Source organism: Penaeus monodon, chromosome 2 (genome assembly GCF_015228065.2).
Source record: "Penaeus monodon isolate SGIC_2016 chromosome 2, NSTDA_Pmon_1, whole genome shotgun sequence".
NCBI lineage: Eukaryota > Metazoa > Arthropoda > Malacostraca > Decapoda > Penaeidae > Penaeus > Penaeus monodon.
Genome location: NC_051387.1, coordinates 34,288,936 through 34,306,298, shown reverse-complemented (window position 1 = coordinate 34,306,298; position 17,363 = coordinate 34,288,936). Strand labels below are relative to the sequence as shown.

Genomic DNA, 17,363 nt, shown 5'->3' with positions numbered 1-17,363 from the left:
GCTTTCGAATCTCTGTTGGTGCATTCTTGTCAGCCAACTCTGGCGCATAACTTTACCAAACTTGATGCTGAATTTTATATCTGTTTAAGTATTTTCCTTCACGTTACGCCACCTGAATAATTTCGGGGGTTGTGAAAGACACTGGTGTGTACATCACTCTAAACAAAGCAAGACTCCATTGCTACTGGCTTTTCTGACGTTGAATGTGGATGAACAAATAATGAGGAATACCAGATGTCTTGGCAAAAGCGCCCGCACACTCTGAAATATCATTGAAAGAACGAGGAAATTCGGGTCTTTGCTGTACCTGTTGATGGGCGAGGCTAATGACAGAATAACACTCTGGCTCCCTCACTCTGCCTAGCGCGACTTTTCTAAGGATTGCACGACTATTTCTGACGTTGTAACTTATTGGTCTATATATATAAACGAGCCGAGTGTCTCCACTAATTCAAGTCTGGCTGAAATCTCATTTGATTTATTGAAACTTGTTCTCGACGATGCTGTCAGATATACGAGCGGGTTAGTTGTATTTTTATAAGGTTCGTGTCAAGTCATCATCACGTCTCTTAATTTCTAAGTATAAAAAAATCTAAAAGTAAAAGAGTTTTTAAAATATAATCAACGGCCAAAACATCGAGTGAGATCTGTATCCCAATACATGTGTAAAGCTTGGAGTAACTCCACTATCTACTAACTCCCTAAGACTTCGCTAACTCCGGTGGATCTATAACCAATAGCGTAATGGAAAATAATTGTTGCACACGCTTATAATGACAAGGGGAAGGGGGGAGGCAATAAAGTGTCTTCCATCAAAGGAAAATTGCATCGGTTACATAACATCAGAGGGAAGAACGAAGGTCCGATGGGCTCAAGTATGTCGATATATTGGTTATATTCTGGTAGTCTATCATTCAACAAAGCTCGATATATTGGCTCTCTGTGACTGATATATATGGAGGATAATTCAGAAGAGTTCGACCTCGTGTTTCATGCTCGTAGTTAGCGGGGAAGAGGATGATTGTCATTGTCAGAGCTATTGTGCAGAGTCACTCGATTCGACGTCCATGTACTGACATTCATATAATAATCTATTATTCTCGATTTATGATGGTTAGATTTATGCGGCGATATATTATGTTATCGTTAATACTGAATAACTCTTACTTTAGAATTCAGTGTACAATGACACCACATCACGCCAGGCCAGATCTGGCGACTGCATGATAGAAAACGAGATGCGTAACTGCAACATTTGTGCGGCTACGCATGGGAGACGAAAATGAATACTCACTGTAGATCTCTCTTGGCTTCATCTAGGCTGGAGTCCTGAAGCTTGAGTTCCAGGCGCTGAATGAGTCTGTTCTTCTCCTCCAACTGTTCTTCCATAGCGTGCATCTGGGCAGCTGTGGCTTCCTTCACGCCGGAGAGAGCGGCTTGGAGCCGGGAGATATCCTCCACGAGCTTGGACACCTGAGGAAGAAGAGAGTGGATCGTAAATAGGAGAATAGTCATGCAATCGTCGCTCTGCCGCTTCTTTGATCACAGCGGGAAAATCCAAAGACATTAAGGAAACCGTGCACAAAGAATGAATGCGATTAGAAAGGGCCAATGTCAACACATGTCGGAAAGTATCTCGTGATCATTCATCCACATTATTCCAACCCCTGGCGGTCGAAGCCGATATCCTGAATACACAAGTTTTACATCCCCGGCCCATTCTACCCCATAAGCAGGTAAACATCGGAACAGCCTTTGATAAGCACACAAATTCCTCGATTTGTTTACTTCCGCGTCTACGTGCGCCGAGAGAACAGCCCAACCCCTCATTACGAAGTACCTTACAATACACATCCCTTGCTTTATTCGCCTAGTTCTTTACGTCGTGGCAATGAAGCCTAAGAATTCTAAGAATTATGGCATTTAATCCCCCTCCTGTTACAAATAGCCTAGCGGGAGGTTCAACCCGAGCGTCGCTCCGTCACCAAGACAAAAGACCTGATCTGTGTGATTGTGACAGTTATGGCCTCTGCCAGCCCTACTGAAGCAGTACCGACAGCTTTTAATACGACACTAAGGAGCCTGCGAAACTTCTTGGCTCCTTTTCGGGGTGCGCTCGAGTCCTGTTATTTTGGTTTTCTTCGCGTAACTCTGAAGGGGGAGAGGGTGACCGCTGAACCAATTTCCAATAGTGTTTGCCTCTTTTTAAATAATACTCTTTCAAGTGTCTTTAGAAAGGCGACTCTCCACACTCGAGAGTGTGAGTGTTAGCTGAATATATCGACTCGCATCTCTTTTCTAAACCAGACTTAATAGTACCGCGGGTGATTCATAATTATGAATTTATGATGATCTTCTTATTCGAAGTGATTAATCTGACGTCTTAGGGTTGGCAGGCTAACGGCGTGACTAACAGGTTCCGAGTCCGTAACTCCCCAAAACTGTGTCAATAAAGGATCGACTTGGTGCCAAGAGCAAGTCGTCGTATATATTGATTATGACAAGCATATTAATCTAATGCCCCGCCGATCCGTTCATTAGGCACTGTTTTCTTACTGTTTCTCCCATGACTGTGACCCTTAGTGGTGACGAACCCGAGGTAAAACAGACATCCATTGCATGTCAGAGGTCAGATCAGGAATGTTGCAGCCCTGAAGACATTAAGTTCTTGCCTGAGATTAAGTGATATGGCCGGCGACGCTGAAGGCTTAGGCCGGCGGAATACCTCTTAGATGGCAAGGCGGAGAAGGGGGGGGGGAGGTAAAACAAGCGAATATAAATCCACATAAACAAGTCATAGGCACACATATAGTCACATAAATACATACATACATGCAACACACATACATACAAACATACGTACATTTATACATACAACATACATTCATAAATACATACATGCGTGCATACATGCATAAATACAGTACATAGAAGTACATGTATACATTATATCGATCTATATTTATAATAATTTATTTATGTACATAACACACACATAACCATATATATATATATATATATATATATATATATATATATATATATATATATATATATATATATAATATATATGTGTGTGTGTGTGTGTGTGTGTGTGTGTGTGTGTGTGTGTGTGTGTTGTGTGTGTGTGTGTGTGTGTGTGATGGATGGATGGATGGATGGATGGATGGATGAATGATGTATTTCGAAAAAGGAGATAAGGAAGGGATGCCGATGAAAAGTGTAAGCCCAGAGGATTAGCAAGACTTTGACGAGGGCTGAAAGACATAACTGATACGTCTGCTTCCCTTTCTTGCAAGCCTGTTTACTCCCTAGCTCCCAGCGCAAGTGTGAGCCTGACTCTAAAGACCCCACGGCAAAAAATAGGAAAAAAGGAAAGGGCAATCAGTCTCTATCCTTGATCTTGTGTTTCACTTAACCGCAAAAATCCTTTCCTCTTTCCTGCTTACCCTCTCTACTCCTTCCCTACTCCCTCAGTACCCCCTCTCTTCCTCTCCCTCTCTCCCCTTCTTCCTCTATTTCCTTCTCCCTCCCTCCCTCTCCTTCCTCTGAACCCCTTCTCCCTTCCTCTCTCTCTCTCCCCCGTCTTCCTCCCTCGATGTCCCTCTCCCCTTCTTCCTCTGCATCCCCGTCTCCCTCCCACTCTTCTTCCTCTCTTCCCTCGGTCTTCCTTCTCTCCCCCCCTCTCCCTTCTTTCTTGTACCCCCCCCCCCTTCGGTGTCCCCGTCTTGTCCTCTCCCTCTCTCTCCCCTTTTTCCTCTGTATCTCCCTCTCCCTCCCCCATCTTCCTCTCCTCCCTCGGTGTCCCCCTCTCGTCCTCTCCCTCTATCCCCTTCTTCCTCCGTGTCCCCCTCCCTCTCCCGTCTTCCTCTCCTCCCTCGGTTCCCCCCTCGCCACCGACTTACTCAGCCGTGTCTAACGTTCTGCACCACCAGACGAGCATAATTATAAAAACATACCTGTCAACGCCGGATCTATATGCCACAAAACACGGACGGTCTACAGGGCATTAGTCAGACAAAAAGAAAGAGCAAAAAAAAGCGACGGCTGGAACAAACAAGACGTCCTGGTGCTACGATATATATTAATAAGCGTAGCGTGCCGGTCACTCGTAAGCATGTGGTGAAACAAAGGTGGGCCGTGCGCTAATTCAGAAAAGAAAGAAAGCAAAAGGAATCGTGAATTCAAGTAGAATGCGAAAGAGAGAGAGAGAGAGAGAGAGAGAGAGAGAGAGAGAGAGAGAGAGAGAGAGAGAGAGAGAGAGAGAGAGAGAGAGAGAGAGAGAGAGAGAGGCAGCCTACCGAGTCCTTCTCTGTCGTTGCTGGTATGGACCCCAGGCCAACCGCGTATGAATTCGCCGATGGTTTATTAGCGACTATAGATGGTTCGGCATTTGTTGCGGACCTCGGAGTGGACAGAAACTCGACTCCGGATAAAGGCGACGCCTGCATGCAAGCCCCGTTGCAATGCGCTTCCGTGGCGGGCGATCGCTGGCCCGGCGTAAAAGGCTCACGCAGCAACACCTGGATCCAGGGGCGCCGAGGGGCGAGCCGCGGGAGTCGTCGAAGGGAGCGACAACAATATCCAGCCTGACGGCAAAACTTGCCCGAGCATTCAGACGCTATTGCTAAGCTCTCGAACAATAATTCAGTATGTTTAATCTAGGTCCGTTTGAACGTAGCACTTGCTTAATAGGAACGCATTTGGCTCCAATTCCACCAATATGTTACACCAACCTCCCGTGAACGATCGGAATAATTATAAAATCGAATATGCATCACCGTAGAGCGCGCATGGAAGCCAGCCCCGCGTCTGGACGGCGTCGCTATACCGGGGTTGGGAAGATCCACCTCAAAATACTTTATGAGGTCCCAATAGCCCTAAAATAATGCCGTTCCAATTTGCTTGCCAATGTCAACGCGTAACGATATGCCAGAAACGTATTATCTTGTTTCCTTTTATAGTAGGCAATTTCTAGCCTCTCGTGCTACATCATCAAGGTCTATTCCCGAGTGATTACGATTGAGATATTGAAACTTATCATAGCGGGGCATACGGGTAAAAATCGTCGGTCACGTGTGAAGCTAGGAGGTAGAACAATATACGTCTGGAATATTGTTGGTAATGATAGGTATCGTAAGCTAGAGAATATATCTTTATTTATATCATTACCGGATATATGCTTGGCACATGACTTATTCAAGCATGTTGATATGATGCAGCGGATGTGTAAGTCATGTAGGTACTCCGGATCTATTACCTGTAAGTCCACCCTATAAAGACCCCGTAAGTACACGCTGCCAGGACAAAGATTATTTACATATCTCGCGCGAACGGAGGGAACGCTGTGGCGGGGGAAAAAGGAGTGAAAAACGAACGTTTGATGTAATTTTTTTGACCGAGACTCGCAGTATACCATGCAGCGTTTAATCACAGAAAGTATTTACAAAAGCCAATATCCGGTGTATAGAAAGTTGTGCCGTGTGGCTAACGAATCGTGTGAGCTGATAACTGCGGCCGGTGTGACCAATTATGACCGAAAATAGTCGGACGATTAATGTTAAATAATCGGATATGCCAGGCATGAAGATGGCCACGTCACCTGGAATCCAACAAAGGCCAATACGCAACATTTCGCTTCTTATACAAATATTGACGAAATGCGCAAAGAACGGCAGACTGAAAGGTGTAATGATCCACGAATATTGGCCATATAGCTGGGAATAGTAAATGACTTCGTGTGATGACACTATCTGTCCCTGAATATATTGATCACGGGTTGCAGAATAGGAGGTTCTGTACGATTTTCTCTCGTCTCAGGTATCGGCTCGTAAGAGAATGGCCCCGATAACCCCGGGGAATAAAGCCCGAATCGACAACAGAAAGTACAAAATGCAGAAGAGAATTCTTTTCTCACTTCGGCTCTCGACAATCGAAGTATCCATTCAAGAGGAGGTGATCGTGGGGGATCATAAATGAATGAATATCGAAGATCCATCCGTTCCAACTTCGGGAAAATGCAACAGCACGAAACCAATGAAAATTTTATGTGTCAAAAAAAAGAGAAAGAAAGAAAAAAAGGGGTGGTATCTACAGCATTCCGGTCATGTCGGGTGTAATTATGCTTTAAATAGCCCAAACCTTACTAATGCCAAATAACGCTCAAGCAACAAGAACCACCGCCATAAAAGCAAAAAGGTTCGAGCTCACTGTGAAGAGGATCCTATCGCTCATAAAGGGATTGAGTAGCGACAATCAATGGCCGAAGTCTCCTCGATTATACAGCTCGATGTCAATTAATATTCAATACACTGCTCGCACGCCATGGGTGGAGAGTGCGAGGGAGATGCGCCGGGACTCTTGAATGAGAATGTTTATCGATCTTTATTAATTGTGATCGCGTGAATCACCAGCCGTGAGGTCGGGATTCTCGACCTTATGTCTTCTTTATTCATGTCATACGGATGTCTTTTTCGTCTGTTTGATAAGATTTTCGCCTCAAACGGCTTTTTTTACATTGTATTTAAAAAGGTACACTGAAGTAGCTTTCGAAGCCGACATAATCATAAGCACCACCACAGCGGAAACACCACTTAATTCCCAAACTATTAGAAATAAACTCGTATCATTGCATTCGCACACAAACAATTCCTACAAACAAATATTATTGTTTTCCCTTAACGAACATATATATATTTTGTGCCATATCAATATTCCGCACTTTTTTTCCGTTAGACTCCCACAGGCTTCAGTCCGCCTAACAAATCGGCACCAACGGAAATGCACCATCGGTTCCATTAATTAAAAGCCGAACAGGGAATGGAATGGAATGGACCGGAATGGACTGGAATGAACAGGAACGGTCTGTGAACTCGGCGGTAGAGCTGTTATTTGTGGTAACTGAAGCGTTGCCTTCGGAGCTCGACAAACGATCTCTTCTCAACTAACGCTTCTAGTTATGAAAAAAGAGGAAAAAGTGTTTCCCTTTGTCTAAAAAATGGACAAAAAGAATCATTGCGTATATCATCAAACTGTTGACACTCTAGATGAGTGTTAGGTGTATGAACCAAAACAGGAAATCATTAATCCGACTTGTAATATTACGTTTAATCACTTCAAATCACGATTCATCACAGCCGTTTGATTATTCCCCAAAAGCGGTTCAAAAGCCCGAAAATCCTCAGAAAATTTTTGAGCAATCAAACCCTATAAAAAGATTGAGCGCCACTCCAAACCTCGATCAGAATTCCAAAGGCGTCTATTATGCAAATGATTTATCACGAAAAGGACTACAGGACTCTTGATCTCTCTTGATTTTTCTCTTAATTGCTTCGGTTGAATGTCTTCTTTTCATAACCGAGATCGCACATTGAGAAAAATCATAAGATCGTCAACGAGTCGTGTTGTGGCTGACCCCGTTTAGACGGTAGGGAAGCATCGCCCCCTATCTCTTATCCACAACGGCGACACCTGGCTTGATCCAGCCCCCGCGACTCGCCAACACCTGCCAAGGAACCCAGGCTTGGCTTGGCTTCCCCGCCGCTAAAATGCGTGAGCGCTGGAGTCCGACGGGTGGGTCCTGGCAGCGAGGGGAGATGGAACCCTTTGAGGAGCTGGAATGAGGGGAGAGAGTACGAGGAAAACCGGTTTTAAGGCCTCATTTATAGCTCATCTAATCAAGGAGGTGTGCGCTGAAAGGCCATACAATCGATCAAATCAACTTTTTATATCAACGGCAAAGTAAAAAATAATAATAATAATAATAAAAGGGAGATCAGCTTTGCATACATATTTGTTGGCATGAAATGTTTAGTTCGAATATGTGACTTGAGAAGTTGTAAACCTAAGTAATCAATAGCGTTTTAGTGAAGCTTAATCTGTTTACAACCACTTTAGCTTTATCGGTTACCAATCGTTGTTTGGAAAATCACAAAGGAAGGAATGTTATTATGGAATGATGTTCCGGTTTCGCTGTTACGTTTTGTGTACATTCCATCACATATCTGGTGCTTTACTTATTCAAACAGACCGAGATGAGATGTAAAAGCAAGTCCATGCGTTTAGTTCTGCTCTCTCTCTCTCTCTCTTTCTCTCTCTCTCTCTCTCTCTCTCTCTTTATCTATCTATCTATCTATATATACATATATTTCAATCTCTCTCTCTCTCTCTCTCTCTCTCTCTCTCTCTCTCTCTTCTCTCTCTCTCTCTCTCTCTCTCTCTCTCTCTCTCTCTCTCTCTCTCTCTCTCTCTCTCTCTCTCTCTCTCTCCCTCTCCTTCTCACACACACAGTTACCTCCCCAATTTCACTCCAGAATAAGCATTTTTACAGCTTATTGATAAAACAAATAAGTGCGAGGAAAAAAGTTACTGATTATCTGTGCGTTCATATCAGTGACTACATCATATGATATTCAATGTGCTGCACTTACTCATATGTACAGGGTCTTATGGCAATGCTTAATGGTATATCCACATTACAGCAGAAAACCGTAATCCTTTGTGCAGAACTAGGCGACAGGAATCAATTAATAAAGCCAATCTATGAAATACGTTCCCAGCGTCTTCGACATTTCTTGGTCAATTTAACGATAAAGAGGTGGCGAGAGACCCTCGACCACGCTCTTCAAGGTGGTCGTCGTGGGAACCGGCTCCCCCCTCGAGGGTGGCCCATTGTCGATCTCCCTCCTCCTCAAGGACCACCACTCCAGCCCATACTCTAGTCTGGGGTGGTCCATTGTGGGCTTACGTCGCCCTCCAGCCATCCCCGGAGTCTGTCCTTCCAGGTGGCCCTTATATTCTGCACCTCGAGTGTTACTTCCAGCCCGCGGGGGAAGGGAGGAGGAGGAGGAGGAGGAGGAGGAGGAGGAGGAGGAGGAGGAGGAGGAGGAGGAGGAGGAGGAGGAGGAGGAGGAGGAGGAGGAGGACGAGGACGAGGAGGAGAAAGAAAAAGAAGAGGAGGAGGAGGAGGACGAGGACGAGGAGGAGAAAGAAAAAGAAGAGGAGGAGGAGGAGGAGGAGGAGGGAGCCTTCTTCGCCGCAAAAGCCGGGAATCGCGATCAGCAGGTCTGTTTCCCGGCGTAAGCTTCCCCTCCCCGCGTCCTGCCATAGATTCCCTCGTTTACCCGCCGTGATCAGAGTAATGGACCTTTGATGGGCTGGTATGGAATTCGTATCAGAATTCAGGGAAGACGATTTCATTTCGGGTAACATTCTAATAGAGAGAACAAACAAATATGGCCGCTCCCAAACACAAATATTCCCGAATGCTCTTCAATACAACGGCGCCCCCTCTCCGTGAAACATAATTTTATAAGCAAATATAAAGGCTCCATTGAAAGATTTGACACTTATGGTGCTTTCCTCGACATTCCAGTAAAGCCATTATGTTGTAGGGACAGAGTTGTGATTGGGTAAGCCCTTGAGGCCAGAATTTTGATTGGCCAAGCTCTTAAGCTCGAGTGGCAATAGTGTAGAGTGGTGGACAGTGCGGACTTTCTCAGGTTGCTTCGAGAATTGGATTAATATAAAGTTTGTTGAATTTTGATAGCAAACGATTATACTGTTTAGATTAGAATATTTGCATTTGCAGTCTCGCATGACTAGCTATATTCTTGATACAGGTTAACTTTTTATTTCCAAAAATATGCCGATCCCATGTTGCAGACGATGACGCTCCCCTTTCGACTCACATCACACGCTAAGACGACACACGCGGAGAAACCGAATTCTGTAGCATTAGCCCTGGAACATATTATTTATAACGGCGATAACAAATATTTACCGCCAGTCCCATTAGACAAGGCAGGTCTTCTAATACAGCCCTGGATCAGCTGTCCCTGCCTCGCTATTATGGCCAAATGCGCCTGGGAACTCTCCACTCGAGCATCGTTGAGAATCTATAGAAACATCCGTAAATGTGAAGGTGAATTCCAAACGTCGTTGCATGAGAGAGAGAATTTGATTTGAGAAGTATTAGTTGAGTCAGTTCTATAAATAATTTATTGTTCCCAGCAGACAGTGTTTTAGTTCTACATATCTGTTTATTCATTCGTTTATCTATCCTATCGTTTCATTTTTTTCGTTATCATTATTTGCATTATCATCGTCATCATTATCATTGATGATATTATCAATAACACTGTTCTGTAGTTTACGACAATGAATTATTAAATTCACATCAAATAGCATGCAGATGTGAAGTATTGTGTGAAGGATGGAAAAAAAGGTTTTGAAGCGGCGAAGTAAAAGACGCACTTTTCAGCGCCATAAAGCAAAAGGACAACGGGTTAAATGATCGAATGTATGTTGAATGACCCAGCAAACAAAAGAACATCGCCAACGCACAATCGAATCTTCTATAAAACAATACCAGAGGATTAAAAAGCATCAGAGACCCGTCAGATCGCGCCACACCGCATACACAGCCATGCCTCGAATGTTTATATTTTATAGTCGACATAATCGTGTTGATTGGCAGCGGACGGAGTTTTATTGACATATGCGTAATCGGTAACATGCAATGCACGTTCGCTCATGACATGTTTGACCGCTGAACAATTTGGCCGCTTGACCCTATGTTTTGTGCATTAGTTTTGACAGTGATAGATTTGCGCTTGGAATAGATACGAAATGCTATGAAATATTGGGCATGGAGTAATGTTTGATTGTTAAAATTACAAGAACGGGAAGTCTGTCAGTGTTTGGAAATGATGTAAACAATGCCATAGCTATTGCAATACGGAAATTTTGTATTTTATTTCAGTCTTTTTTAAAGGCAGGAGGGTTGGGGAAAGGGTGAAGGTGAGGTGAGGTGAGGTGAGGGGAGGGGGAGGAGGAGGCGGAGGAGGAGGGGAGAAAAGAAAAAAAATGTATATTATGTGATTTTATTTCTACATTCTGTGTCCTTCTGATTCGTGCATGCTTTTTGCCCAGAAGATAAATGTTAGAAGTTCGTATCGATATCAGCAATAACGAGCAAATTATGAATGCGTATTTTCTTCGCTGAACACAAACCGAAAATGAAGATTGATAGATACGAAAAACTCGCAGTAGAAATAATTGTCTTTTTCAGTCTCAGCTTTAAAGGCAGCAAATGATAACTTGCACGACAACAAACGTGCAGGATACAATACGCAGTTTCTGATAGAGATTATTAGGGTCCAAATGTAAGAGAAAGAGAGAGAGATTTATGGATTGTAGTAGAGAGACATTCTTGAACATACAAATACATTTAAAATGTTAATAATAATATATAATATATATATATATATATATATATATATATATATATATATTATTTATATATATATATGTGTGTGTGTGTGTGTGTGTGTGTGTGTGTGTGTGTGTGTGTGTGTGTGTGTGTGTGTGTGTGTGTGTGTGTGTGTGTGTGTGTGTGTGTGTGTGTGTGTGTGTGTGTGTGTGTGTGTGTGTGTGTGTGTGTGTGTGTGTGTGTGTGTGTGTGTGTGTGTGTGTGTGTGTGTGTGTGTGTGTGTGTGTGTGTGTGTGTGTGTGTGTGTGTGTGTGTGGATGGATGGATGAATGGAAAAAGGAGATAAGGAAGGGATGTCGATGAAAAGCGTAAGCGTAAGAGAGAGAAAGAGAGAGAAAGGGAGAGAAGAGAGAGAGAGAGAGAGAGGGAGAGAGAGAGAGAGAGAGATAGGAGAGAGGGAGAGAGAGAAGGAGAGAGAGGAGAGAGGGAGAGAGATAGGAGAGAGGGAGAGAGAGGAGAGAGGAGAAGAGAGGAGAGAGAGGGAGGAGAGAGAGAGAGAAGAGAGAGAGAGAGGAGAGAGAGAGAGAGAGAGAGAGAGAGAGAGGAGAGAGAGAGAGAGAGAAGTTCATGAGGAAAAAAAAGTAATAAATGAGGATAAAAAAATGGCCCTGCAGGTATTGTGACGACGGCCATGAACACATCATTATCACGGTATTATAATTGACATGCAAGGACCACGGTGCTCTATATTACCTGGCCTTAATGACCACCAGTCAGGGAAATAAAATATTAGCCGGACGCAGAGTTGGTAACGCTAGGGTGAGGGGATGAGGAGGAGCGGACGGAGGGGGGGGGGGGAGGAGGAGGGGACAGGAGGGGAGGGGACGAGGAGAAGAGGGGAGCAATATCTCCTGCCACAAAGTTTGGAATTGGTAGTTTTATGTTAGTTTTTTGATTAAAGTGATCGAAGAGTATTTATGAGGGGGAGGAGGGGGGGGGGGTACTGAGCGCCAGGGCAGTAAATAGTCAAAGGAACAAAAGCACGAGGGCGTTTGGTTCGCAGGGTGTAAGAGAGGGAACTAAAGTGACAGTGAATTTCGTGATCGCAATATCTATCCTCGCCCGAAGCATTAATTATACCATTTACTATTTTCTCTCTCCTCTTTTTTGCGCCATGGCAGTTCTAGGAAGGAAATTCAACTGAAAATATGTATCGATGCAGAAGGGAGTGTATGGACAGCGGGAGAACTGACAGGTAATATGGAAAATGTTGAGGCTCTGTCATGCTGCGTGAAACAGGTGCAGCAGGTGAGACTTTGATGTTGCCGCTCGTTAACTGTCTGAGAGAGAGGGGAGAGCGAGCGAGTGGGGGAGAGAGAGAGAGAGAGAGAGAGAGAGAGAGAGAGAGAGAGAGAAGAGAGAGAGAGAGAGAGAGAGAGGAAAGAAGAGAGACAAGAGAGAGGAGAGAAAAGAGAGAAAAGAGAAGAGAGAGAGAGAGAGAGAAAGGAAAGAGAAGAGAGAGAGAGGGGAAAGAGAAGAGAGAGAGAGAGAGGAGAGAAAGGAAGAGAGAGGAAAAAGAGAGAGAAAGAGAGAGGAGAGAGAAAGAGAAAGAGAAAGAGAGAGAGAGTGAGATTAAGAGGGGGAATGGAGAGGAGTGATTGCGAGAGAGAGATTCAACTGAAAGGGAAAGAGAAAAGGTAGAGGGACAGGAAATGAGTTTGGAGTAGAAGGATATGGGTTACTACAAAAATAGCGTATGACAAGCAAAAACGAGTGGCAGAAAAATTAGGCAGAGAGACAAAGAGAGAGAGGGAGAGGGAGAGGGAGAGAGGGGGAGAGAAAGAGAAAGAGAAAGAGAAAGAGAGAAGAGAGAGAGAGAGAGAGAGAGAGAGAGAGAGAGAGAGAGAGAGAGAGAGAGAGAGAGAGAGAGAGAGAGAGAGAGAGAGAGAGAGAGAGAGAGAGAGAGAGAGCAAGGAGAACTAATTATAAATCGTTGCCAACGGCTTCACAACAACCGCAAAAAGTCCCTGAAAATCACACAAACACTGGGGAATATGCAACAATAATTGATACGACCGAGAAACAAAAGACGCGGAAGCACACAGCCCGCTAATGAAGGAATCAGAAACGCGTGATAAGTGACGAAAGAAACGGCAAATGTCCCTACAAGTCCCAGAGGAAGTTGAGGAACCCGAGTGAGCAGAGAAAACGGGAAGTCAATAAGGCGATAATGAGAGGCTACGTCCTGGCTATTACCGCCCTTATAGGCAGCACCTCGACTGGCTTCCGTCAGTGACGCTGCAACGCTGGGCGGGGGGATGCTCTTGTGCTCCCGTGCATGTCTAATAAAGTGATGGATCGAGATGTTTTCCAACAGAATCGCGACGTTAAGCTTAAACATGGCGCGTTTCACGAGTAGTTTGATCTTCCTAGATAAGCTTAATTGACCGAGATGCCGTTGAAATATGCAATAGCCTCATTAAGGAGGAGGAAGATGCCTTGAACAATCGGTCATTCATCACAGCCAATTATAGACCACGCCCGTTGCAAAGCCGATAATCAGCCACAGACAAATAAATAACCGAATACCCTGCCCTTCTTCCTGACCTCTCTCACCCTCGCTCCCCTCTCCCTTCCCCCTCTCCTCTCTCCCTCCCTACACTGGCCCTGCGGCATACGCCTCTGTGGCATCCCCCCCCCCTCCTCCCTTTCTCCGGGACTCACTTCCTCCGATACCCAGTCACATGGTGTTATCAGGAGTGCTTTGTTTTGGTCGCTCGGCACGATCGGAAATGTCACGTATCGGTCGATCTCGCCGCCTCCTGCGCCTGGAAGTGATCGTTACTCTGACTTCCTGTGGTGGGGCGCGAGGGACGGGCACAGATAGATAAATAAAGGAATATACTAATAAATAATCATATAAATAGATATAGATAGATCGACAGACAGACAGATAGATCGATAAATGAATAAACATATACACGAATAGATAAATAAATTACATACAAAAGTATGTACACACACACACACACACACACACACACACACACACACACACACACACACACACACACACACACACACACACACACACACACACACACACATATATATATATATATATATATATATACATTGTTGAACTGACACATAAACAGACAGACAGACAGATACACGTACATACAGATACACAGACAGATGTATAGACGGGTATACAGCAAAAGAGGAGGCGGACGCATGGGACGCGAGAGCAACGGAGGCAGGGGAAAAGAGGAGAGAAAGAGAGAGTGCATTGAAGTATGAAGAGTGGGGGGGGGGGGTGAGGGCGACGAGAAACAGGGGGAAGGATGTATGGGAGTGCTGAGGGGTGGGGAGGAGGGAGGGAGGGAGGGCGGTGCATGTAGGACGCTGGAGAGAGGTGATGTATGTACGTGACATGAAGGATGTATAAAATCACCAGACGTGGGCGACAGCGACATCAGTTTCAGCTTCTATAGGTGTTGCTTCGGATGACACGTTGTCAAGAGGAGTAATAAAGAAGATATTGCAGAGAGTAAATCATGGAAGTCTGTATTATACAAAGAAGTCATAAAGAATATCTTAAGGGTTTCTTTAGGAGGAAATTATGAGCAGTAAATCAGTGAAGGGAGTTCTTTTGAGCGAATCACAACTAACATGTTGCCAAGTAGGTAGATGTTTGCAAGAGATTCAGACTGAGATTCAGTCTCCATTCGCTCTTGATGGCCATAAGTCAGCCAAGTTCGTTTGATGATAGCATAAAACGGAGCTAAATTTTGAAATAATGATAATGTCAGGAGAGAAAACGGACACATAATCCAGCCGGCGAAGTGTCCGTCTTCGCCTTCCTCGCCCCGGCCTCCCCCGGGGTGCCTTATCTCCCCTGATCTTCAGGGCCGTCGTAGGTGGCAGGGGTCCTTGAACGTCAAACCTCAACGCCGTCAAGGACTTCGCCAACCTACACTTTGTCGCAGAAACGCCTCCAGGTTCCTTGCAATTCCTCGTGACTGCCACTCACCCATGCATGAGGAGGGAGTTCTTAATTAGCCGCCCTCGTCGGCCGAGGCCTGGATGCGAGGCACGGCGGCACGAAACCATTGTGTGCAGGAGGAACGCTGCCGCATTGGTAACGCTGCGAGGTGCCTCATTTCCTTAGGGCAGTGCCACCCACCGCGGCGGGAGTGCCCGCGAGTGGCTCCGAGAGATAACGAGAGGCTGGGAGTCTGGAGATCGCACGACTGGGAGATGTCTCTATGAGGAGACGCTGCAGGGGCTGACGACGAGCGAGACGGGTACTGGGGGGAGGGGGGAATGGGGCTGCCGAGGATACCCAATTGACGGTCTTTTTGTGGGTAACAAGATGGAGGGGCGACTTGATCTGTCACTGGATGGAGGACGGCTGAGGCACACCGAGCCAGCTTGTGCCGCTGCATAGAACTGCGTGTTGATTTATACTTATGTACAGATATCATGTCCAAACACAAGCACTTGGGAATATTTGCCACTTTTTGCTTTCTCTTCTTCTCTCAAGTGAATTTATCTCTCCCAAGAAGAAGAAGAAAAACACTAAGCATGATAGCAATGTAATTTGCGTAAATATCCAACCCAAAGACCACCCTCTTTAACCGAACCCACTTCCCGCTATGCGAAACGGCCGCCCAAAGCGCCCAGCGAAAGAAGCGAACAACAACAGCCACGGGATCGCACACATCCCGATCACGACGGCCTGATGATCCTATAAAATCTGATGAAGGATATGACCGAAGCCGAGGCCGACCCGATCCTCTCCTATCCTTTCCTCCTTCCTCTCCCTCTCCCTCTCCTTCCCCCTCCCCTCCCTCTCCCACCCTTCTACTTCGCCATCCGCCATTCTAACCACCCCGAATGGCGGGGAAAGGCGGAGGATACAAGGAGAGAAGGAGAAATAGGAAGTCATTGAGTATGGTGCGTGGATCCGTTAGTAACAAGGGCATACTTGCTCAAATGAGGGGAAATGAAAGACAATTTAAGGGCTCCGCGGGTTGTTAGTGGTTGGAATGTTGACAGGATGTTGTTTTAATCATGAGATATATTAAGGAAATAAGATGACCGAAAACACGTGGGTTTCCAGTCTTTATCATAGATTACGTCGACCGCAAGCTTTCTAGGAAAAAAAAAATCATCTCGATTAGCGAAATGGTGTTTACTTGATAAATTATGTTTGCGTGATGGGTTAGAAGCAGTAGACAATTAGCGCTCCTAAAACGAAGAAAACCACAAGGATCCCGCAGCACCATCAAACGAGACGCCACGCCAACATTACAGCGAGAGGGTGACCTTGCAGTTGATGTGAATTGCATACGAGAACCTCGGTCAGTTCTTCATCTAATCTGCCTTTGATTAGCCCATTATCCGGCGCTGTGTGCAAAAGCTTGCACTACTGTATTTGTAGTTCATTTAATGTTTACTCTATCAGGGTGAATTTGTTGTCTGGCGTCCGTTGCACGCTGCCTATCTTGATGGTTTCCTGTGCAGGGGAATTTGCAATGGTTACAGAATACTTTTTAATGGACTGGTTTCCAAGTCCCTGTTTCAGAATTATCGAGAGATTGAAACAGGATCCAGGTGTGGTGAAAATAAACAAATAACTTAAAAGACGAAATAGTGAATAAACAAACTGAAAGAGAAATGAAAAGAGGCCATGGAATGAGAGTGAAAAAGGCAGAGGAGAAAGCTGGTGTGAAGGTAGAGCAAGAGAATGTGCCACAGTACGCGACCTTGCTGCGACCGGCGTCTGTTGTGTCCATACGTAATATGACGGTTTGAGTCATAGCCTATTTAAGACGATGAGGGTCGCGTCATTGTCGCCACTTGAGTGAGCATCTGTAATATAATTAGGTGAGCGAGACGAACCCCACGGCTGTAAAACATTTCTGTTGTGCTTCGTCCTCGCTGGCTATTTAGGAGAAGACCTCTGAGATCATGTTTCGTTTCGTTTCTCCGTTATCACAGGATTAATTGCCATCGTTGCTAATACGACCCTGCAATGCTCTCTCAAACCTTCGCTCACTGACGCCGCACTCTCGCGTGTAATGACACTTAGTATGTACTCCCTCACAAACTTTGTAATAGCATGTACACTTTCCCCCACCTC

General features: G+C 45.1%; 1 protein-coding gene across 11 annotated transcripts in view; it reads right to left on the bottom strand.

The window, feature by feature from the left end:
* LOC119582508 (homeobox protein cut-like) overlaps nt 1-17,363 on the bottom strand; it is a 188,871-nt gene that overhangs the window by 134,291 nt on the left and 37,217 nt on the right. For all 11 annotated transcript variants that reach the window (XM_037930890.1, XM_037930874.1, XM_037930855.1 and 8 more), the window contains one exon: nt 1,295-1,473. In XM_037930890.1, the coding sequence (XP_037786818.1) occupies nt 1,295-1,473 (179 nt within the window). The remainder of the gene's footprint in view (nt 1-1,294; nt 1,474-17,363) is intronic.